We start from the raw sequence: 25,879 nt of genomic DNA on the forward strand, positions 1-25,879 counted from the left end.
TAAAGAGAATACGATATACTACCATATTATATTATATATAACATGATGAAGTTTTATATATAGCATTTAAAAAAGATAAACTACACCAAAGACCTCATTGGTCTTACTACTCCTATTTGAAAAAGCAATAGAATATTATAAATACATTTGTTAATAACTTTAAAAATAAGCAGGGTAATGTTATAATATATTTAAGTTCAGAATGATTAAAATTCAGGATCGTGGATTTAAATTGTTTAAAGCAAAACATAAATAGGTTATTTTATTTTTTTTCATAGCCAGTTTGAAAATAGGACGGCGGATAGCTTATTTTAGCTGGTTCAAAGTTGGAAACTTGACAGGTAACATAAAATTTTAATAATTCGACAGCAGTTTCCATATTTTTAAGGTAATAATGGTAAAATGCGTAGTCTCTTTCTACTCGTTTGGATCGATTTTCTTCGCCGCCAAGGTTGGCTAAATCTTCTTTTGGTACCTTATCATATGGATTCTTGTACTCCATCTTCTTTTTTAGTAAGACCTTAAATAGAAGTTTAATTCTGCATAAAAATATTTTTATATCTCGTACCGCCCACTTGAATACACCCTCATATTCTAAGCTGTCTTCTTGGTAGGAGTATTTTATTTGAAGCGCGCCATAGCATCTTGTTAAATCAGCGTTTAGATCTCTTAGGCATTTTTCCGGCTAAAATTAAAATATTTGTTTAAATAGATCAACGTCCTATTTATAGATTACTGAAAATTTAATTTTTTTTATCCTTGAAATTTTTTTAACCTTAAAGAAAAAAATTCCATAGACATTTTAGGTTGTATGAAACTAAATTATAATAATTGTTGTATATTATAATAAAAATTTCAAAAAGCCATTAATGGAGAACAGCTTCCAAAGGAATGGACGGAGGCATATAAGACATCTATATTTAAGAAAGGAGATAGAAAACGATGCGAAAACTACAAAGGAATAAGCCGAATGTCGTCAGTAGGAAGATTATATGGAAAGATACTGCGAGAAAAGATAGAGCAAACGATAAAAGGCAAAATCGGAGAGGATCAGGCAGGCTTCACGGCAGGAAGATCATGCATAGACCACATATACACACTGGAACAACTGTTGGAAAAAAAGCAAAAAACCGAGATATACGTTTGGTATTTGTGGACATGAAAAAGGCGTATGACTCTGTACCAAGGTCAGAACTATGGGAGGCAATGTATAAATTAGAAATACAGACGGAACTCATAGAAGCTACAAAAGCTCTGTATAAAGAAAGTAAAGTGTCCATTAAAATGGGAACAAGAATCATAGGAGACTTTACCACAACAAAAGGGCTCCTGCAGGGTTGTTCCACATCTCCAACCCTATTCAAAATATACTTAGAGAAAGCCTTGACTACATGGAAAAGAAAATGCGAAGGCATGGGAGTACGGGTACGGAACGAATACCTATATACGTTAAGCTTTGCAGACGATCAAGTAGTGATTGCACAAGACCAAGACGACCTCAGCTACATGATGAAAAAACTACAAGAAGAATATACTAAGGCTGGCCTAGATATTAACCACGCGAAAACAGAGTACCTATCTACAAGTGAAGAAGACATAGAAGATCTACAGATTGATGACAACGTAACAATCAAAGGAAAGGATAAATTCAAATACTTGGGGTTTATAATCATGAAAAAAGCAACAACAGAGGAAGAAATTACACAAAGATTAGGACAAACAAGAACAGCAATGGTGGGATAGACACCTAAATATGAAGACAAAAACACATATTTATAAAACATTAGTGCGAAGTATTATGACATATGGGGCTGAAAATTGCATCATAAACAAGAAAAACAGCAGTAAGAGATGGATTGCCTGCGAAGATGCTGCAGAGTAACAAGAATGGATAGGAGAAGTAATGACGAAATAAAGCAAAGAACATCAATAGAAACAGACATACTATTATATATAGAACAAAAAAGACTAAAGTGGTATGGACATATAAGAAGAACTAGCGATAGCAGATGGATAAAGAGAATAACCGAACGGAGCCCCATAGGAAGAAGGAAAAGAGGACGACCCCGAAAATCCTGGAGGACATGAGTAAGAGAGGTCTAAACAATGTAGAATGGGACAACAGAGAGAGATGGAAACAGTTGAGCGAGGGAAGGCAGTGAATAATGTAGAATCTCTGAATATATATACATATATATATATATATATATATATATATATATATATATATATATACATATATATATATATATATATATATATATATATATATATATATATATATATATAAAATATATTTAGATTTAAGTATTTAATACAAAAATTTTCATATCAGTGCTTTTTTTATCATTGACATTAGTTGAATAATGTTTATTATAATTTAAAATCATAAATAAATCTCGGAAATATAAATTTTCGAATCGTCATTAAAAGTTATATTTTACTAATCTATAAAAAATAGGAGACTGGTAATTAGCGTTATACAAATTTGCAGCATTTTAGTATTAAGTTGAATGTGAATCTGTGCAAAAGTCGTTGAATTTTTTTTTAATTTTTCTTATTGCGATTTTCATAAAAAGTTTTATATTTTGTCATAATTAGGAGAAACTATTCCGCAGAAACTAATATTTTTAAGAATATTATTTTGAATAATAAATATAAAAAAAAGTTAAATTACTATTTCAATGGGAATAAGCCAAAATTGAAGATAAAAGTTTATTGACGTTTCAATCTCCACTTCGGAAATCGTTCTCGAATTTTTTTATTTAATCGAGAACGTTTTCCGAAGTGGCGATTGAAACGTCAGTAAACTTATTTTAACCTTCAATTGTGGCTTATTCCCATTGGATTAGTAATAACTTTAAAAATTTACAAGAAAATAGCTTCAGAACAAAGTTAATTAAATTATTTTAAAACAGTATGAAAGTAATTCATTGAAATAAACTTATACTTGGAAATGTGGAAAGCTTATTGGATTCGGCTACAAATCCGTGGCGCACCCAGAATTTGTCTTAGGGTGGGGTTTTGAAATTTTTTATGCTACCTCCATTTTGAGTCCCTATAATTTAGGTTTTAGTTTAATTTAAAGTACTAAATATAGCAGTGCCAAAGATTCAGGTATCTATTATCCTGCCTACCAACTAAGACCACCCTCTCTTACTTGTGCGCAGTTGACTGTCGCAAGTACCGTACTCCGAAAGTGGGGTGGCCACTGTAAGGCTGACGACATTATTGGAACCTTCCCTTTTCTTATCTAGATCTTATCTATTGTTCTGAAGCTATTTTCTTGTGGCATTTTAAAGTAATTATTATTTTAATTGAATAGGCCACAATTGAAGGTTAAAATAAGGTTATTGACGTTTGACATTAATCCAACTGGTAAATGCAATATATTTTGAAGACGGCTATCGCCGTATTCCCGTTCTCCTCCGGGAATCCTCCCGGTCCAAGGCATGCTCCTCCTCCAAACCTCTCGATTCCATCGCTCTTCTAATTCTTTCATTTCATGAGCGTCGAGGTCTACCTCTTTTTCTTCTTCCAGGGGGCTTCCATTTGTGAAGTTTTTGGGGCCAAAGTTAGTCAGGCATTCTCAATAGATGTCCAAACCATTTTGAATCTCTTCTTTCTATTCTGTCAATGACCGTTTCTGTAGCATTAACGTTATTTCTTATAGATTCGTTGGTCTTCCCTTCCTGCTTTGATGTTCTAGCACTTCTTCTCAAATAATCCATTTCAACTGCCAACAATCTGCTCTTCAGGATTGCATTAATTGTCCATACTTCATAGCCATAACAAAGAACTGATTCAACCATGGTTTGACCTATTCTTTTTTTTTGTTCCTTTTGGAAATGTGCTGATCCCACCATAAAGAGTTCAGACATCCTACAATTTTACTTCCCTGATTAATTCGTGTTTAATTTCAGTTTCTCCCAAGCCGTTCTTAGCAATGAGTAGACCTAAATATTTAAATTTTCCCACTTGTTCGATATTGATAGTGAATTGAATATTCGTGAATTGATATTGAATAATTGAAGAGACTTATACACGTGTTTTTCAGCAACTAAAGGTGTTGAATCCGGCCTTGCGCCCTCTAACAATAATAATGGACTTTGAAAGAGCGGCAATGAATGCTGCACAAACTGAGTTCCCAAATGTGAGAATCCGCGGATGTTTTTTTCATTTTTCGCAGTGTATGTGGCGCCATATTTAAAGTGCCGGATTGCAACGTGGATATATTGAGAATCCTGACTTCGCCCTTCACCTAAGACAATTGACAGCTCTTGCGTTTGTTCCAGACAACCATGTAGTCAGAGTGTACGAGGAGTTGCTCAATAGCGATTTTTATACACAAAATGAAGAACTACTAGTGCCGCTGATTAATTACTTTGAAGACACTTGGATAGGGAGATTAGCTAGAAGAGGAAATCGAAGACAACCCCTTTTTCCAGCAAATGTATGAAATTGTTACGATTGGGCAGACCAAGATATACCTCGAACTAATAATGCTGTGGAAGGATGGCACAACAGCTTTTCTTCTCTTCTCAATAGTGCACATCCGAATATTTGGAAATTTATTAATTCTCTAAAAAAAGAATATGATTTAAATGTTTTGAAAATAGAGCAGTACATTTCGGGCAATGTACCTCCACGCAAAAGAAAATATCAAGATACAGCAAACAGGATAAGGGCTATTGTTGCCGATTATGCTGACAGGCCAACTTTAGAATATTTGAGAGGCATTGCTCACAATTTTCAGTTGCAAACATAAAAAAATACAAAAAAAATTAATATCAAAAATAAAACAAAAAAAAATAAAATAACAAAAAAATTCCAAAAAAGCAAAAAATTAAAAAAAAATAAAAAAAAAACTTGTAAACACGCCAGCTTCTGCTGCCAGTCCTAAGCCTGGATAAAGTGTGAAGGCAAGTTTTTTTCATATAAATATTTTTCACTTTTTACTTTTACCGTAACCGATTTTAGGTTAGGTAGAATCATTTTCTGTAATTATATATAGGGGATAAACGGGGGTAATTGCTATTGTCAATTAAAATAAACTATTTATAGTATTTCATTTCATTTCATTTCATTAATAATATGCGTCCTTTTTTCCACGCGTCCTTTTTTCCACGCGTAAAAAGCAGGATGAAAGCTACCCATTTCTTTTTTTTCTGCGTGACTAAAGAGGTAAAGTCTGTGACTAAATCTACGGCGGATCTTTTTGCCCTAAAATCATATTATCGGTGGCTCTGTGCATGCTTTTCTTTTAGCTATCATTCAGAAAACCTGCGCTTCTGTTTAATTTATTCACTTGATCTTCCAGTTTTGTTTCGAGATTTCCATAGGTAGATAGTGTGATACCTTGATATTTAAACTCCATTACTTGTTCTAGTATCTGATCCTCCAGCGCTAATTTACATCTTGGTAGATTTGCTGTCATAACCATACATTTTGTCTTTTTTGGGGAAATTAACATGTTAAATTTTTTTGCCAGCTGTATTAAATTGGTGCAGCATACGTTGTAAATCATGTTTGAGATATTAGTATTGCGTCGTCTGCATAGCAGATTATTTTAAGTTGTTTTTCTCCCGTTTGGTATCCTTTCCAGTTTTGCTTTCTAAAGAGCAATCGTCATTGTTGGTTATCAGAGAGCCCAAGTGTACAATACTGTGTAACACTTCAAAATTCGTCACATGGTGTATGTTCGGTACATTATTATTTGCTCTGTGTACGATTAGTATTTGTGTATATAATAATCTGGTACCCCAATAAAATTTATACAGAAATAAATGCATATCTATATTTTTACTATTTTGAAATAAATAATAATCAGAAGCTTTATATATATATATATATATATATATATATATATATATATATATATATATATATATATATATATATTATTTAATGGATTAATCTCTAAACTAAACTTACAAAACGAATTTTGATGTAGTTCACAGATTTCGTTCTTTTTTTTAGAGACCCACCCTTACACTAAGAAACTCATATATTGTTTTATTTACAAAAATTTTAAATAGTTTACTCTATCAAAAACTAAACTTACTAAACTCTACCACTTAAGCTTAAATTTTAATAGAAGAATATTAATAAAGTCTTAAAAAATATAATATACCTACATCCATAAGTCTGATATAGGCATCACGCCATTTTTTTACTGGCCTCATAAATTCAGGTGGGAGTCCTGCGGGTCCTCCTTCCTTTAGAATCGCCTAAAACAAAGATGGTGTTCTACAGTTAAACTACAATTATTCGAATTAAGTGGTACGAAATAATTATGGCTTGACTTTGTTGACATAAATTTTGATAAGGCCCTCGAGTCAGGTCACGTGGCTCGAATGACAGATAACAGATGGACAAAGCAGATACTCAAATTGAAACCAAGAGGTCGTCATATATATATATATATATATATATATATATATATATATATATATATATATATATATATATATATATATATATATATATATACAGGGAAAATTTGGGTAGTAATTTTCAACTTTAAAATGCAAATTTTGATATCTAAGATAATACATAATTACAGATGATAATATCTCATGAACCACTGCTTGTAATTCAACTTTTTTTTAAGAAAAGCGTCTTTCCGAGTCTTTAGAACGCCGTTTTATAAATTTAATTTAAACTAATAGTTACCCAGATGTTCTATTTGTTTATAAGCCAAACAGTTGTTTAAAGTTTCTGATGCTGGCCATATCCTCCGATGTTAATTTAATAAAGTGCGTTTTAAATGGCTTTAGTTTTTGTTGTGCAACATTTTAAAGCCTTTTAAATTAAAAAAAAAATAGATTGATCTAGATCTACTGCGGAAGCAAGACTTTCGCAGGGAACTAAAGGTAACAAATCTGATTTTGCTCCTAAAGCCAGGAAACTACCCGATTCCTCTTAAAGGCCAATATACCTTCTGGATTGTCTTGGCAAGTTCTATGAGAATATTGCCAAGAGGAGGCTGGAAGGCGTGTTGGCAGATAAGAGAACAAACCAACAATATGGATTCAGAAAAATTCGCGAGACGCGGTGAAAACAAGCAAAAAGAGATGGGTGGTTCATGTTTTATTGGACATCAAAAACGCCTTCAACTCAGCGAACTGGGGTCTCATCGTATACAAGATTGTCGAACTTGGGACACTGCGACATAGATAGAGAGAAATGACCTAAAACTTGCAGTAGAAAAGACAGAAGTAATCAACTTGAGGGGACAGGGACCAAAAAAACGTAAATTTTTGTTTCAAAGGCTCCGACATAAGATCCCAGAAAACGGTAAAATATTTGGGAATTCTACTAGACAACAAAATGGAATTCAGACAACATATACAAAAGGCATGTCGGAAGGCGGAAGGGAGAACCTCGACCCTTAATAAGATAATGCCGAACATAGAAGGCACCGGGCCACACAAAAGATTAGTTATATTAAAATCAATCATGTCCATCTTACTATATGGGGTTTCAGTGTGGCAGAAATATAAAGACATGCTTTTTAGGACAAAAAGGAAACCATTGACCAGGGTATACAGCACGTACAGGACCGAATCAACCATTGCCTTACAAGTTGTGACTGGTGCTATGCCGGTGCATATTTTGGCTAGTGAGAGGGTTCAGATGAAACAAAGGGGCAACAGAGCCTTAGGTTTAGGAACAATAAAGAAAAAGATGTTTGGAGATATGGCAGGACCAATAGTCAAGAGAAACAGACTAGACTGCCTAGAAGAGGGCCCTTATCTTAGATTTAGTAAGGTGGTATGAGTGTAAACACAGACATGTCAACTACTACTTCACCCAATTTATGACGGGGCATGAATCTTTCCGGTCTTATACATATAGACTAAAGAAGACAAGAGTGTCTTTGGAAAAAAAAATCGACCTCAATTCATAATAAAACCCCTAGAAAAAAAGCTGTAAATATTTTAGTTGCTAAATTTCAAGAAGTGAAAGCGGAATTAATGAATAGTTGGTAAAAAAGAAAATGAATAATTTTCAAACATATTACAAAAGGGAATTAAAATTATCTGGATATAATCGCAGTTTTTCTAATAAATGTACGTGACAGTATGTATGTCTTTTTAGCAACCAATTTTTGTACAACCACCTACGTTTCTTGTATTTTTTTCGTTTATACAAAGAGCAAGTGCCGCTAAAAGTATATCGTTATCTGACATGTTTCTGATTTGAAAGTAAAACTCATACTGCAGTATGTATTCCCTTCCGATTTTCAACATTATTGTACGGTAATTGCATTCGACAAAATCCTACTGCGTCGTTGGAAAGTGAGTGGCGGGCTTATATGCTGACGATCTGATATTGTCTTGGTAAAGATACGTTCACAACTACAAATTTAATCCAAAACGCAGTACATGAACTAACTTCTTGGTCTCTAATCTTTGGTATTAATTTCTCTGCTGAATGCTGAAAAGACATAAGTAATTAAATTCAGTCGAAGAACACGTACAGGGATAGCGGGTAGATACTCATCTATGATCCCGATAGGTGACAGATCTACTTCAGGGATGCGCCCCTGCCCACGCGAGCCTTGGTTTATCTCCTAATACCATACAGGGGAAACCATTGTACTACCCTCAGTCCATATCCAAACCTACCTTTTCTCTCCCAGTACCCTGGATGGATTTACCGATAACGACCCCAGATTGAATATGGAAATGATTTTTGATTAACGAATAGGAAGATGGTCCTCCGAAGAATAGGGGTTTGAGGCGCCGGGCCTGCTACCCGACACTCGGAAAAAGTCATTATGCAAAAACCAATCCAACACAGCCTCGGATTTTGGACGGAAACAAGGATATACGACTTAGGCGAAGAAAAAGGACCATAAGAATAGGAACGTGGAATAGACAAGGAATCGCATCTAAACAAAATGAAATAATCCCAGAAATCGAAAGACTAGGCACAGATATAATAGTCTTAAGCGAAACAAAAAAAAAGGTCAAGGAGAGGAAATTATAGGGAAATATACACACATATGGCGTTGAGTTTGCAAACATGAAAAAGCCGCAAAAGGAGTATCAATATTAATAAAAAATAAATGGAGAAAATACATACAAGATTACCAGCAAATAAATGAACGAATAATGGAAATTAGGATGAACATATTTGGACAACCAGCAATAATTGTTGGAGTATATGCAATGAATGACAATGCTACCATAAGGAAAAAGGAAGATTTTTTCAACGCACTAAAAGATGTATTAGACAGGACAAAGGAAAAAGAAGATATTCTACTAATTGGAGATTTTATACATAGGAAAGGATGATGAAGATATAGTGGGACGATTCGGAGAAGACGAAATTAGAAACGACAATGGAAGTCGGCTAATCGAAATATGTCGAGAATACGATTAAGCTATAACCAACACAAGATTCCAGCATAAATACATACATAGATACACATGGGAAGAACCTAGTAGAAACCAAAGGTCAATTACTGATTTAATAATAGTAAGAAAAGCCAGCAAAACAATAATACAAGATGCAAGATTATACAGACAAGCAGAATGTGCAAGTAACCACCGATTAGTGCTAGGAAAATTCATATACACGGGAAGACGACAAAAAGACAATATCCAGAAAGATGAGGAGATGCAAAAAATCGCAAATGCGAGGTATAAAGTAGAACTTCTACAACAATTTAGTACTTGAACATTATATCAGAATAGGCTACAGAATATGCTACAGATGAACGAAGAATGGACCCCAACAAAATGTATCAACACCTAAAGGAAAAAATAAACAAAGCGACAAACGAAGTGCTGGGTATTGAACAACATAAGAATACATATTTGGAGAAATACAGCGACGACTTAGAAGAGACGATTAAAAGAAAAAAAAAGTGCATTTCATAAATGGCTAAACGACAGAACCCCAGGAACACGGGGAGAATATGTTACCCTCAGACAACAAGTTAAACAAAGTATAAAGCTCGAGAAAAACGAATACTGGGAGAGAATTTTCAGAGACATAGACAATACGATAGGGTATAACAGATCAACGGAAGCATGAAAAAAAAAAAATAAAAAATATCAGAAGTAATAAACGAAGTAAAAATACCATACAGATAATTACATTAAAAGAGTGGACAAAGCATTACACAAAATTATTGCAGGAGAATAGGCCGGAGTATATCTCATACGACCCTGTGACAATAATAACTAAGGAAGCAGAAATCACAGAGGAAGATATAAATAAAGCACTAAAGAAATCCAAAAACAATAAAGCACCAGGACCAGGGAATATAAAAATGGAACTGCTGAAATATGGAGGCGCAAGGATAGTATACTTTATACGAATGTTGTTCAATAAAATCGAAGCAGGAGAGAAGATTCCCGATGAGTGGAATTTATCATACATGTCCTCCATTTTCAAAAAAGGTGACAAAAGTTCACCAAATAACTATAGAGGGATCAGTGTAATGCCTTCAATAGCAAGAATCTTTTCATAAGTTATAAAAGAAAAACTAGAACAACGCATGGACCATTATAGCGAAGAAAAAGCCGGATTCCGAAAAGCCAGATCATGTTTAGCTAATATATTCATTATGAGACAGGTGATTGAAAAGAACATAGAAAAAAACATTGAAACACATATGACCTTTATCGACTTAGAGAAAGCATACGATAGCGTGCCCATGAAACAACTATAGGAAGCAATGAGAAGAATGCGCGTTAGAGAAAAATGGGTCAATATAACACCAAGACTGTATAAAGAAACAGAAGTGCAAATAAAGTTAGGTAATGAAATAACAAAAACAATCACCGCAACAAAAGGCCTCAAACAGGGATGTGGTCTCTCACCTACACTTTTTAACCTATATATAGATCAGGCTTTGAAAAGATGGTACAGAAAATGTGGAACAATGGGCATACCAGTACAAGAGAATATATTACATTCACTACTTTTCGCAGATGATCAAGTCATTTTTGCACAAGACAGGGAGGATATGGAATATATGATAAGGAAATTAAAGGAAGAATATGAACTTTGGGGACTCAAGATAAATATGTGCAAGACCGAATACTTATGTATTGGACCCGAGGTTGCAGATTTGAACTTAAGTTTAGAAGAAGAGACTATTAAGAGTTGTAAGGCTTTCAAGTATTTAAGGTCAATGATTAGCCGAGATGGTACTTGTATGAAAGATATAGAAATGAAAATAGCACGGGGAAAACAAGCCACAAGAGCACTTCATGGAGTGATATGGAACAACACTCCAGAGCCCTGCAGTGGTACGGGCATGTACCAAGAATGCCAGAGCATAGGTGGCCGAAAAGAATATTAAACTGGGACCCGTCGGGAAGAAGACGGAGAGAAAGACCTGATACAAGATGGAAAACATACGTCGGAAATGCTATGATAGATAGAGACCTCAGAGAAGGTGACTGGGAGAATAAAGTGCTGTGGAGGACGAAAACGGCGAACTCATAATGAGAAATGCCGAAAAAGAAGAAGAAGAAGAACACTTAGCATATTATTACCTCAAATTCTATTAACTGGTACTCCGCTCACAGTAGCTAATAAACACAAGATACTAGGTTTAATTTTTGATAGTCGACTAACGTGGAAACCTTAGATTACAAACGTCAAAGCTAATTGCTTAACTAGATTAAATCTATTAAAATCTCTAGCAAACCATTACTAGGGAGCTGATATCCCAAGGGAAGATATCCCAATTAAGGTATACAGATCTCTCATTCGCTCCCGACTACTGGATTATGGATGCTTTGTATACATGTCAGCATTAATGACTTATTTAACGACTCTTGACATTATTCACAACATTGAATTAGAAGTATGTCTCGGATCTTTCAGATCCAGTCCCGCCGAAAGCCTTAGCTGTGAAACAAGTTAACTTCCCCTTTCGCTTCGCAGGCGACAGCTTCTTCTGACATACTTTGCTAGAGTGTCTTCGAATTAAAACAACCCTATACATAAGATAATATTCAAACCCTATAATTGTGAGCCTAACAATAAATACTAGACATTACCTAAAATTTTATTTTCCCTTTCACGATCTGTTGATTGTTCAATAACAGATACTCATTTACTATGATCGACTCCTCCTTGAATTAACAACATACCAAAAATTAACCTTTCGCTTAATTATATTATCCGATACACATCCGGTGTCAGATATTCTGTAAGAACTTCAAATAGTACCATTCAAAGGTTGTGCCTTCCACAATCCACCTCTATCAATACAGGAGAGCTGTACGCCATCCTACAAGCATTAAAAGAAATAAGTAACCAAACTAAAACCAAGAATACTTCAATATGTACAGATCCGATGTCCTTCATTGACTCGATTAAAAATATATATTTCGAACATCGATAAGTTCTTGCCATACATGAAGCAACAAACTGTCTCACTTCTTCTCTAACAAACATAACATTAATCTGGATTCCTTCACACGTTGGCATTTTAGGTAATAAGACTGCTGATACTGTTGCAAAAGAAGCAATTACAACCAAATCAGACATCAAATCTGTTTAACTAGCATCAGATATAAAACTACTTTTAAGGTCCCAAATCAAAAAGTCCTGGCAAAATCAAAGGAATAATTCAACCTCGAATTACACAAACTACAACCTACTACCGAAACCTTTCAGCTACATAACTTAAGTAGAAGATACAAATTAATCGTTGGCAGGCTAGGAATTTACACACATGGCTAACACATAGACACCTGATGGTGTTTTTGTATTTGACTCGTATTTGACACAGTGTGTCAAATACGAGCAAGAACAAAAAAAGACTCTATACGAGGTCTTACAAATGTTATCCTCAGCCAATTAGAACTTGTATTACAAAATTTAGTGTATTCTCTTTTATTACTTTTTCTTTTACATATTCTCTTTATTGTAAATTATACCTAATGTGTCCCAGTGTCAATAACCTTGTACTTAAGACACAATAAACTAAAAAAAAAGAAAAAGAAAATAAAACTTACATGTCTCTTTGTCATTCTTATAAATCGAAATAAATTAATCTGAACTTGGCTCTCAAGTGCATCTAAGTTCCATTTCGTGAAGTGTTCTGGAGCCCTAGGTTTAGGACCTGGCGTATACGGATCTACATAACGATGACCACATGGTATTTGCCACCACCTCCATTTTTCGACTGGAGGTTTTCGGACAAGCATCCGAGGTACTGGGTTATTGATCGTCAATGTTGGGTTTGTCATCGTTAAACCAAGACTATTACAATATTTTAACCTAAAATGAACAAAAACGATTATAATTTTTAATTATAGTATATTTCACGAATTTGCGGCTGTTGTGGATTATCGCTAGACACTCGGCAGCCAATGGTCCACTTTACTGTACTTGATAAGAGGTATGCACGCAAATTGCTCTAGTAATGAAAATATGAAACAAGTTATTTCCAACTTGAATTAAGAAAATCCTTTTATAAACTTTTTTTACAGTAGAGGAAAGTGGCCTAATATTCGATACATTATTTTCAACCGCTACCTTTTACAAAAAAATAATTCTAATTTTGTTTTGCTCTTAGAAATTTATTGGTATAACTATCTATTATGTTCTGGTAGGATTAAAATAACTAAAAGATACCTGTAGGCGATAATAAAATGTTAAAAAAACCCAAATTCGACAGTTTACAAAATAGTCGCCTAGTATTGGATAAGGTATTCGATATTATGGAAAAGCTTATTTCATGTACACGTACAATATAAACAATATATTTGTTATTTTGGTGATTAAAAAATATCAATTTTATTTCAATAAATGATATATATATTTTTCTGAAAGGTACAAAAATAATTAATACAAGTTAATAGAACCTATCCAGCCATACAAAATTCGCAAATAAAATTAATATTGCCTTCAGCTCCACCTCAAGCTTCATAACACCATCTGTAGCATTTGCGGGAGCGTATCCATTGTTGTCCAGCTTTGTCGGAAGAAAAAATTCAAGGTAGTAGATGCATTCCACATCCTCTTCTCCTTGATCCATGTCATCTTCAGAATCAAAAAACGGTATTTCTTTCTCAGACTCTAATGAATCTGAAGAAACGACTTATGTTTTACTTTTGTTTTTTGATTTAATTTTTTGCTTGGGTTCTTTGCGTAAATTAGTGTCAGCGTTTATGTTTTCTTTCATTTTCTTTAACTTTCTGCATGTATTAGAGTCAAAGTTTACCACTTTCTTAACACCGCTTGCAGTTTTAGGCGATAGTGCTTCTTCAGGAGCTTTAAGGCGATCCAGTAATTAAAGCAGCTGCACCAGAATCATTTCGTTTAATTCCTGATGGACCAGGTAAAACAGGCAAAGGTTTTAAATCAGTTGGTTTAACAAATTCCCATTTCATAAGTCCTGGTAGTTTTCCACCAGGTTGAACAGAAACGTCCTGTAGAATGATAATGTGCTTTGGCTTCTCAATAATGTTTGGTGATTTATTTTCGTTGTTACTATTGTCCTCAACAAGAGAAGTTTCTAACTTTTCAGGGATTGCAAAATCTTGATCACGAAACAAATCTCTGTCAAATGGTATAATGCTACATTTTCGAAAACCATGCTACAAGATTTCCATTGATGCTATCCTTAAATAAGCTTTTTCAATCAAACCACCAATCTGGTAGGGAAATTGTTCTATCGGGAGTATTTCTTAACCAGTTTTTGATTTGTTGGCAATAATGTCTTTAAAGGTCCCATAAAGGCTACATCTAAAGCTACATCCCATTTCAAGCGAAGAGTATCATGATCCAAGATCATGATACTCTTCGCTTGAAATGGGATGTCTTAGTGGGCTGTAGATTTATGATACACTGAGAAAGATATTTGCTTCTAGTTTATTGATTGCTACTTGGATTTTTTCCGTAATATAATGTTGGACTGCATAATGTATAATTTTTTATTTTATAATAACGGCAGAGCTTGCATGTGCTTGTCCGTCTGGATGATTTACATAACACACAATATAATAATGTGTTTTAATAACCGTTCTTTGTGTGGCATGGCTTTCAGATATTAATAGAATGTCTATATTATTGATTTTTAAAAACAGTAATATTTCTAGTATATGGTTTGAAATGCCATTAGCATTCCACGACGCAATTTGTAATGACTTAAAATCTATTTTGTTCTTTTGTTAATGACTGTAGTTAACATGGTTAAAATCATGCTATTTTGGCTTAGGAATAAACAGAATTTAAGAGATATTTTTTATCTTGTTTAGGAAATTTGATAGTTTATCTGTTAAATCATTGTTGTTATATTTGTTATCTGAATTTATGTTTTCAGTGGCAGAATCTCTATAACGGAACTATTTTCCCGTTGTTACTTAAAGAATTTTTGTAGGTGGGAAATTAATTACCCTTGTACAATTAGTGAAACAATTTATTTAATTAAAAGGTAAAAAAATGCATATATGGATGACACAACTAATTTAAGTCTCAAGCACAGCTGTGTGAAATGATTTAAAACATATTTTTAGGCATAAAGCTACTTGGCAATAACTACATATAATGTTAGTTCGTTTTTCTTCTTTTTTTGTTGAGCAAAATCTGCATCGTATAATTTTGTTGAACATCTGGTAAATGTGGTCCTACATTTCTCAGTCGAATTTCGTCTGGAACACCAAAGTTTCCTGTTTTTTATTTTTAAATATCACAGATCGGGATGACTTTACTGTAAAGTCACCTATGAGAGCTCTTCCAAGACGAAGCCTAAAATCCTTGTGAGAAGTATTTTTTTGATCGTGAATTCTTGTATACATTATATATGCATTAATCACACTTACATCTAATAGAAAAAAAAAACAATCTTATCCACGATTTTCTACACTTCCTACTTATAGGATATGATGCCCTAAAGTGGTCAAATGATCAACACCCCCCATGTTTAGTGTATAATCTGCAATAACGTTTGAAAACATTATATCTTTCTTTGTATCATCTCTTTGTGTACGTTTTATCATGGTTACTTCATGTGGTTGATTGGCAGTTGTAATAACCGTGACTTTTTGGTTTCTAACGACTTTATTGCTGTTATAGGGTCACTGCTCAAACAATAGAATTCATTTTTTCGAAGTTTTTCATTTTTGGTTTGTTTTACCTACAGCATATAGCTGTTTAGCATATAAATCTTCCAACAGTTTGCAACTCGTGAAAAAGTTATTAAAAACAACCAAAGTTTTATGTGGTATATCTTGGCATAATTCAGTTACAACCTTATATCCCAAGCCATCATTTTCACTGCCTTCAGTTTTTCTAGAGTAGATAATAAACTGGTACAGATACCCAGTAAGAGCATCACACTTTGCCCAAATCTTATAACCACGCTTAATTGGCTTCTTGGGCATATACTGTTTAATAAAACTACGTCCTTTAGTTACATTCATACATTCATCAATAGAAAATCTACTTCCAGGATTCGCTGGTTCTTTGAAAATTTTCATTTAGTCTATCTATAAATGGTCTTATCTTATACAATACGTCAAAGTTAGGTGAGCCTCTCTCTGCAGCTGCTGAATTATCATTAAGATGGATATTTTCTATTAACTTTTTGAACCTGGTTATTGTAAAAGCTTTAGAGATAACAGGGTTATTATAAAAAGGATCACTTGACCAACATAAATCCCTGTCTGGTAAAGGGTGCCGTCCCATTAAAATAAAAACACCTAGCAATGCCCTTATTTCTTCTTGGCTAGTGTTTTTGTAATTTTTGCTGTCTTTTTGTAGAGCATATAAATTCGTTTGAGCAACAATTTGTTCTATTAGATCAGAAGGGAAGAAATTCTCAAAATAAAATATTGGTTGGCTTTTATGGGTGAATTGAACATTTAACTGTAAAACAGACTCAAATTTAGGTATTTCTGAAACATCTGTTTCAGAGGTCCATTGTCTATTTGATATTTGAATTCGTTGCTCAGCAGTAAAATTAGTTAGGGGAACCGCTGGACTCTGTTGTACCAAGACACATTGATTTTCCTGAGTCATTCTCAGAGGTTCTTTCAGTCGTGGAATTTACCTCGATGGATGTAGAAGGAACATCTTCATCAGCTTCTCCTAGCAATTGCTCAATTCTGCTATCAATAATGACTCCATCGGACTTACCGCAAGCAGAAGTAGATGGGGATGGTACAAAAATGTCATCATCATCATAATTAGAGTCGAGATCAACATCAGACCAATCTTCTTCTAAGTCGGCAAGGAGTTTACACTCTGATAATTCATTTCTTGAATTCATAATGCCAAAATATAACAGACATTTTAATGTTTCTAATGCATCACTTTTGCGTTTTTTTTATGCATTGTTTTATATATGCATATGCAATTTTTATAATAAATAACTATGATCTTTTTTGACAGGTGACTCTCCAAGTTAAAGTTGATTTCATGTAATCAAATGAACTATCTTACAATAAACTCAACAAGTTATTTATTTATGTTAATATACAATTTTGTACTTACATATCAAAAAATAGTATAAAATAAAAATTAACATATTAAAAACATAACGCATCATATAAAATAATGCATATATTAGGTAGTAAGACAAACATTACACAAAACATTATATTCTGGGTTCCCAGGTATACACAAAATAGGATTCTGGATTCATCAATACACAAGCCAGTTCCAAATATTTAAGTTAAAATTTAAGAATTGATCACTTGAAAACTGCTTTCCTTCAACCAATGGTCTCTTTGCTTCACCACAATACTCAAAGATATCATTAGGCTAATTTCCATTTTTAAATGATAAAAATAACTCGTCTTAAACCAAACTAAACATGCAAAAGCAATGGTAAACCTTAGTTGTTTATACCATTTATATCGACCATGACACTGCAATCGGCCTGCTCTCTACATTCAGTTTCAATCGCGAATAAACATCTACTTGTCGATTGTCAACTAAACATCAGATCCATCTAGTAACTGTCAGAATAGTTGGTGAATTTATCCATGAAACGAATACCTACTATCACAAAATTCAACATTCTGTGTATTGACAGCGACCATTGAAATTTGGCGGCAAAGTAAAGTGGGAAATTTGTTCCCGTTGTCTTATTAAGGGTTAAAATTATAAACATGATTTTGGTAGGTATATTTATATTGTTTTGATTTGTCATTGTATCTGACATAATAGGTTACGATAAACAGAACATCCTCTATATTTAGAAGGATGGTCTCCATTGCAGTGATACTTTAGCAATACTTTCAAATTGGTTGCAAATTAATGGTATCCTTATAAGTTTGTCATAGTAGTACTTGTAATTGGAAGGAGTTTGTTTTTATATTTGTAGCGAAAATGACGAGACATATTTTAGCTATAAATCTTTAGCTATAAGTAATATTTAAATTGCACGCTATCGTTACTGCTGAAAAATCAATGGAGGCTCTTTAAGACCAGTTCAATCCTTACATAAACGTGTATGTGATGTGTGAGACATTGTGTATTTCACTAGACTATTTTTAACTGATAAAGCGTCATAGCCACGTTTCGTACTGACAAAACTCCTTCCTGCCCGTGATTTCTCAGCGACAAAAATATGACAGATCCGTCACGAAGATGTCTGGTAATTCTATTGTTGTCAGTTTGACAAACTTCATTGAGGCGTAATGAGATATAATGAATCCAGACGGAAAATCAAGAATTGGATGACAGTCAGGTGAAAAAATCAAAAAATTGGATTCGGAATATGTCCCATTGAACACACAAAGGTCCAGAAGCTCTATTTATACCCAATTATCTACGGGTGATAAATTTTAAGCTTAAAAGATGTACTACCATAAGGAAACTAGCAAAAATTGTCGAGGATTATACAACATGAAAAAATACGATGGCGAAGACGATAAAGACAAGAAAAATATTTTACGGAGTACGGTATAAAAATCGACCCTTTCATAGATATCTTTCAAATGTGCCATATTGGCCGGAGATACCAAGCGAATGCAGCTTAGAAGTGCTCAAGAAAAAAAAACTCAGTTTAAAAGCATTATCCACCGAAAAACTATTAAAAATCATCCAAAGCTACGACGAGGAAACCCCCGATGGAGCACAAAAAAGTTTTTTTTACCTTTGCTCATTTGAACTTGCTTAGAGCGGCAATGAGGCAGAGGAAACTACAAGATTTACTTTTTCCAGAAGAATTTGATGCTGTTTGAGAATTTACGGGCTGAATTAAATACAACAGCATTTTTTCGAAAACAAATCAAGGCGGTTTGAAAAGTTTGGCAAGCAGCAAATAGCTAGTAAGAAATTCATCAAACGAAAATTTATGCTCAGTTAGAATATTTGTGAAATTAATGAAAAAAAGGGAACAAAAGATTTATCAGACAGACTTTTCTTACTGTTCACCTCAACTAGAAGGATGGATATTGGTTCAAAATCTGTCCACTTGGAACCAACACTGTACCTAAGCGGACAAAAATGTCAGCTAAAAAAATTGGAATAGACACAAAAACACAAAATAATAAACCATTCTCATCGATCTTCAGCTGTGATCTTTCGAGTTCCCAAATACTACAAGTCAATAATACACAAAATCATGCTTTGGTAGAAAAGAATGGGCAAACTAGACAAGCTTATAATAATTATTGTACATTTAATATTGTTAACAAATAAATAAATGTTATGTTTCATTGATATGCTGCATTAATTATCTCGTGAAATAGTTTTGTCGAATAACATTTGAAAGAAAATGATTTATCGGCAACATTTTCTTCTGGTTTTATTCAAGTTTATTGCCTTTTGGCAATTTTCTCCAATGAAATTTTGACAAAATCAGTCGACTGACTTCTCATGATTTAACTGTCAAAATTTAATTCGCGAAAATTGCCAGGCAACAAACTTTCATACCAGTCGAAAGTATTGCCGGCAAAATTTTCTCTCTTATGATATTATATAAGAAACAAAAGTCAAACAAAAGTCAGTGTTAAGAAACAGAAAAAGTATAAATAGGGAAGTATATGCTGCAACAATATAGATCACACCTAGATCACACCCTAAGACTAAAGATCTTCCTGAAAAAATAGAAAACGCGTGAAAAGGAGGAACATATTATTTCTGTAGAAACAGTGTTTATAAAATAAAAGATAAAAATATATTTTTTTTCCACAAGGAAACAAAGTTCCTGTATTTGGCTGTATACCATATATTAAAAAATTTTGAATAAAATCCTTTATAAAAAGGTATATAAAAAACCCAGTTGGGCTATGTTGCATTGACAAAACGTTTTCGGAATAAATATTCCATCATCAGTGTCTAGTTAATACATGGATGTAGCCACTAAATATAGTAATACTTTGTCAAAGCAACTCTGTTGCTTTGACAAAGTCCTCGTAGACATACCGTCTCAGGACTCGCAACTAATGTAGAGTCATATGTCGCCATGTCGCCATCCAACGGTAACTTTAACATCTTAACTGTAAATTAGACATAATGTAAATCAAATCTTATTTAATAATTTTTAAAGGGTTTTTACCCACATATTTAGTGGCTACATCCATGTATTAACTAGACACTGATGATGGAATATTTATTCCGAAAACGTTTTGTCAATGCAACATAGCCCAACTGGGTTTTTTATATACCTTTTTATAAAGGATTTTATTCAAAATGTTTTTTTTTATTTAAATTAATGTGTCTCGGCTGCCATGGCCATTGACACAAACAATATTGTGTACAATAATTATTACAATAATTATTTTTTTTTAACCTATTCTCTATCCTTCCATTGTTGGATATAGGTCTCCCCCAGTTCTCTTCATCTTTCCCTATCTTGAGCTGTTCTCTACCATGTGGGACCTCCTTGTTTCCTGATGTCATCTTTCCACCTCATCTGTGGTCTGCCTCTTGATCTCTTTGCATTGTATGGACGCCACTTTCCGATGGTATTGTTCCATCGTCCGTCTTGGAGACGTTCATTGTGTCCAGCCCATTTCCATTTCAGTTTTGCTGCTTGTTCTATCGCGTCTACTGTCTTTGTTCTGGTTTCTCTCGATCGCTCTTTGTGCCTTCCTTATCCTATCCAAATTGGCCTGTGTAAATGTCCATGTCTTTGCTCCGTAGGTGAGCACCGGTATTATACAGGAGTTATATACCTTGCTTCGTAAGTATAGAGGGATTGTTTGATTCTTTAGAACGTAAGAAAGTTTGCCAAATACTGCCCATCCCATTTTTACTCGTCTCGATATTTCGGCTGTTTGATTTTCTCTGTTAGCTCTGATTGCTTGTCCTAGATAGATATACTCATTTACCTGTTCTATTTTTTCTGCTTGTATTTTTATTGCCTCTTGGTCTTCCGTGTTTGTCATTACTTTTGTGGTTTGAAGTTAATTTTTAGGCCTTTTGCATTGATTTTTCATGAAGTTCATTCAGCATTAATTCTAGTTCTTGTCATTCCGAGGAGATCAGGAGTATATCATCCGCATATCTAAGGTGATTTAGGTACTTTCCGTTAATACATATTCCTTTGTTTTCCCAATCTGTTGATTTTATTATATCTTCGAGGGTCAAGGTAAACACTTTAGGTGAAATTATATCGCCTTGTCGGACTCCTCGTCCTCCTGTCCATTACAATAAATACATGTTACTAATTGCTACAGTAAGTTAATCTATAAGCTTAGAGCCTATGACTAAATAATACAACATCACTAAGATATAAGTTAAAGGTAAAATACATGGAAAACAAGGGGTCATAATCTGTTGAACAACTGAATGTCTTTCAAGAAACCAATTAGGTTAAAGACTTGATCGGGCGAGTTTAAAACGCCTTTGATATTTGACTTAAGTTTATGTTGCACTCTGTGTTTTGCGTACCGGGGACACTCGATCAGGATATGTTTCACGGTTAATACACTTGAACAGATTTGGCAATCGGGCTTCGGCTCGGATTTCAATAAATATTCATGTGTTAATCGGGTATGTCCTATTCTTAATCTTCGGATGACAGCTTTTTCGTTTCTAGACTTATTTGGAAGTTCAAATTTTTCAACAGTCTGCCGGATCTCATGTAATGCACTCTTGATTGTGTTCCAGTGGGTTAGAAATATATTTAAAATTTCTAGGAACAGTCTTTGGAGAGTTTTCAAACAGATTGGTTTATGGTTAAAAATGTAAGACAATAGAAAAGGCTTGTATGAAAGAGCTAGTGTTTTTCCTAGAGGAATCCAGTTTTTATGAAACTGTAATAATTTTAAAAAAGAACACGCTTTATTTATTTACTTGGACGAGATTTGGATTTTTGCTAAAGGTGAAATAAAACGAAACACACCGATACTGAGGGAAAGAGAAATATTATATTCTATTCGGGTGAAAAAATTTGTTTTAACAATGGCGTAGATCTTGTTTCTTCGTCAAAATCAAAATCGGCTAATTATCACGATAATATGAATACGAAGATGTTTGCGAAGAAATGGTTGAGAGAAAAACTGCTTCCAAGTTTACATAAACCATCTGTTATCGTTTTTGGATATTTTCCCATACCATTCGGAAATTTTAAATAAGCACCCCAAAAATTCCTCGACAGCACATAAAATGAAAAAATGGTTAACGAATGAAAATATTTCCTTTCGATACGATTCTTTTAAGCTTGAATTACTACAGTTAGCCAAAATGAATGAAAAACGAAAAATGTTTATAGTAGAGGAGATTATATACTTTTGGATATAATGTGTTATAACTGTCCCCTCACTATGGTGAATTCAATCCCATTTTCAATATGCAAAACTTTCTACGATAACTATATTGGATGTAAAGTATCTAAAAAAACGGAAAACTGAGGGGGAGTATTGGACGTTATATGGACAGATAGTTGATGATGAAAAGTTTTTTTCTTATTTCCGTATGACGTCATTCCAGTTTAATGAATTATTGAGAAAAATTGAAAACGATATTACCAAGAAAAACACAACATTCACAGAAAGTCTGTCACCTAAAGAAATCTAGCTGTATGTTTACGGTAAGTGAAACACAAATAATTAATAATTTTTTTTATTCAGAGATATACAAAAAGAAAATAGTATTAATAATTCTAATTCACTGGTAGACACTCCAATTCTCAGGAGACGTTGGCATAGGTGTAGCACATGGTGGAGTAGTAGATGTACCTAGTGGAGATGAGGTATAGGAATTTGAAAAATCATAGTTGTTTGTCGTCGAGGTAGGTGGTGTAAGCTGCTGTAATTCCATTTTAGAAACAAGAGAAAAAACCTTGTTCTTTACCAGTGCTTATTGGTATGGAGAAAACTTTTCACTGTGTCAGATATATTTAAAAAAACGATCTAACTCGTCGGGCTTCCTCTGAGGTGCAAGTGGTTTTTGACTATCCAATAATTTTGCCATCAATACGGCTGATGCTGACTGTGCTGTACGAGTTTTAAATCGTGTTATTGATTTAACTTGCCTACTATTTTGCACAGAACTTTTAACTTTCTGACCTTCAGTATTATTAACAACATCATCAGAAGCAGTTTCGTTGATTATAGTTGGTTCTATTTGGGATATTTCATTATCATTATCAAGGTCTTCCGTATCATCAGCACTTGTAAGGTGAACAGAATCCAAAGTTTTCTTTTCTGCAAAAAATGGAGCAACAAAAGACATCTCATCTTCATACTTCCATTTTTTAATTTTTTTTGCTGCCTGTCCACTTTTTCCTTTTCTTTTATTCAAGGCTCGTCTTTATAATTCCCTAAGACTTTGCCATCTTTGTTTGCAGGCCGAATCTGTATCATAAAATATTGTCTTTATTTTTACAAAAAAAAAACATTCTCCATTGTACTTATGACAGTCGTCGACGCGAATTATAATTTTATAGCTGTAAACGTCGGTGCTTTCGGCAACAATAGCGATGGTGGTATTTTCTCTAACTCGAAAATGGGAAAAGCTATATTAAATAATAAGTTCAATATTCCAGTTAGCAAAACCTTTCCAGGGACAAATGTAAGTGTGGCATGTGTTATATTAGGTGACAAAGCTTTTCCTTTAAAAAATAATCTATCACTATCTTATCCATCACAACAGACAATTACTGATGTTAAAAAAGTCACTATAACTATCGCCTTTGCCGAGCAAGACGTGTAGTTGAAAATGCATTCGGCATTTTAAGTCAAAAATTTCGCATTTATAATAGACGCATGCATTTGAAACCAGAATATGCGGAAGAAATTGTTCTAACCACTTGTATTTTGCATAACTTCATAAGACGAGGACTAACTGAAACGAAAACGGCGACTCTGCAGTTTCTTCCTATGTAGAACCTACGACATCAAGAAGGCAATGCAGTTTCTTCTGCTTTTGAAGTACGCAGTCAATTCGCGGACTTCTTCCAAACGATTGAAGGTCAAGTGGACTGGGTTTAAAATATTTAAATGATAACTAAAAATAAAGTCCAACGGACTAGCTTTATAATATTTTAATAAAAATAAATATATAAAAGTTATTACTTACCAGGTTGTTTCATTTGATCTGAAATATCCTTCCATGCGACGTCTTTCCTGGCGGTATCCATATACTTTGGATGTTGTAAATTATATAGAAATTCTTATTTACGAACACATTCTATTAGCTGTTCGTTGTTCATTTTTCTTTTATCAGCGCACGTGTTCACTCAAAGGTACACAAACAGCAACTACCACAAACCTAGGTGATTTGTTGCAACTACCACAAGTTTTGTGTCTGAACTGATTACCAACTTGGAGCATACGCGGTTACAACGGGGTTTGTTGGCGTCACAGACCATGCTTGGAGCGTGTCGTCACCGACAAAATATACCGGCCGACAAATGTTGATCTGGACGGGCATGGCACGCTATGGTTTTGGCCGGTGACGGAACGGTCTAATGGGCGCTTTCCGATACTTAATGATGCAAAGAATATTTTTTTGCATGTGTCGGTACGGGCACGGTCCGTGTATGATACGTTCTAGTGGGTAAATACCTTATAGTGACGCAGCAGTTTTGGAACATGGCACGAAACATTGAAAACTGTTACTCCTGTAATTCCGGAAAAAAGTGTGAGAAAATGTGAAAAAGTAGTAGAAGAATGTTGAGTGCATGAAAATTGCTTCGAAACAATTAATCCAGTCATTATTTACAATTAGTAACCAAGTAATATATTTTCATTTTCTTATTAAGAAAAATTTGGAGTGTAATTGTTATTATTTTATTAGTAAATATTACCACTACAATTTAGAAATAAGAGAGATTGCAATTTTCTTTTATTGTGGCACTAATAATTGTATATTTGTCTAAATGAATGTAAAATATATTAGTAGTTAAAACCGTCTTTGTCAGTGCTTCAAAGATTGGGAGAATTTCCAATTAACGTTCTCAGCAAAGCGAACCGTTTAAGTCAATCCAATGTTAATCCCTAATCAAAAATACTCGCAAATTTGTAAAATATACTATACCATGCATTCTTTTTCTTCAAAATTCTTAAACATTTTTGTCTATCATCAATCAGTACATTAGCAACTTACATTATTTTTTATATGCAGTGAATAATAAACTAGAGAAAATGTACTTACGATTAATAGGATGTGGTGCAGGTAAACATAAAGTCTACACAATTAAAAAACGAAAATTATTTAATATTTATATGGCGGTTATGGTATTAAAATTTTTCATGGTATATAGTATTACACGCTGCGAATTACAAAATTTACCATAAAAATCATGTTAAAAGGAAAAATTGAATTTATGACAATAAACCTATAAAACCATTTTAAGCTACTACTTCATTTATCTCTGTTTAAATCATTTTTTTTAGGTTGTTAACGCCTGATGTTTAAAAACTACATAGACTTCAGTGCAATATAGGAATTATCGAGGATACTACAGACTTATCAAGGACTTTTGTATAAAAAA

General features: G+C 33.7%; 1 protein-coding gene across 2 annotated transcripts; it reads right to left on the reverse strand.

Annotated features, from left to right (window-relative positions):
* On the reverse strand, positions 1-25,589 carry LOC140445737 (uncharacterized). 2 transcript variants are annotated; one of them, XM_072538041.1, is made up of 4 exons: positions 25,540-25,589; positions 12,996-13,260; positions 6,138-6,230; positions 1-685 (listed from the first exon to the last, which is right to left on the reverse strand). In XM_072538041.1, exons 2-4 carry the CDS (start codon positions 13,227-13,229, stop codon positions 263-265), a joined length of 750 nt encoding a protein of 249 aa, XP_072394142.1. In that variant the 5' UTR covers positions 13,230-13,260; positions 25,540-25,589; the 3' UTR covers positions 1-262. The 2 variants fall into 2 exon arrangements, with proteins under 2 accessions (XP_072394142.1, XP_072394141.1); XM_072538040.1 differs by lacking the exon at positions 25,540-25,589 and adding an exon at positions 24,463-24,512.
* Positions 25,590-25,879: the final 290 nt, after the last annotated feature.

This window comes from Diabrotica undecimpunctata, chromosome 7 (assembly GCF_040954645.1).
Source record: "Diabrotica undecimpunctata isolate CICGRU chromosome 7, icDiaUnde3, whole genome shotgun sequence".
In the NCBI taxonomy this organism is placed as follows: Eukaryota; Metazoa; Arthropoda; class Insecta; order Coleoptera; family Chrysomelidae; genus Diabrotica; species Diabrotica undecimpunctata.

Excerpts from the sequence above, each read along its gene's own strand:
- LOC140445737 (XM_072538040.1), bottom strand. The coding sequence starts at position 24,497 with ATGGAAGGATATTTCAGATCAAATGAAACAACCTG. Across the intron at positions 13,261-24,462 it reads AGATCAAATGAAACAACCTG|GTTAAAATATTGTAATAGTC; the intron begins GTAAGTAATAAC and ends TGTTCATTTTAG. Across the intron at positions 686-6,137 it reads CCTATATCAGACTTATGGAT|CCGGAAAAATGCCTAAGAGA; the intron begins GTAGGTATATTA and ends TTTTAATTTTAG.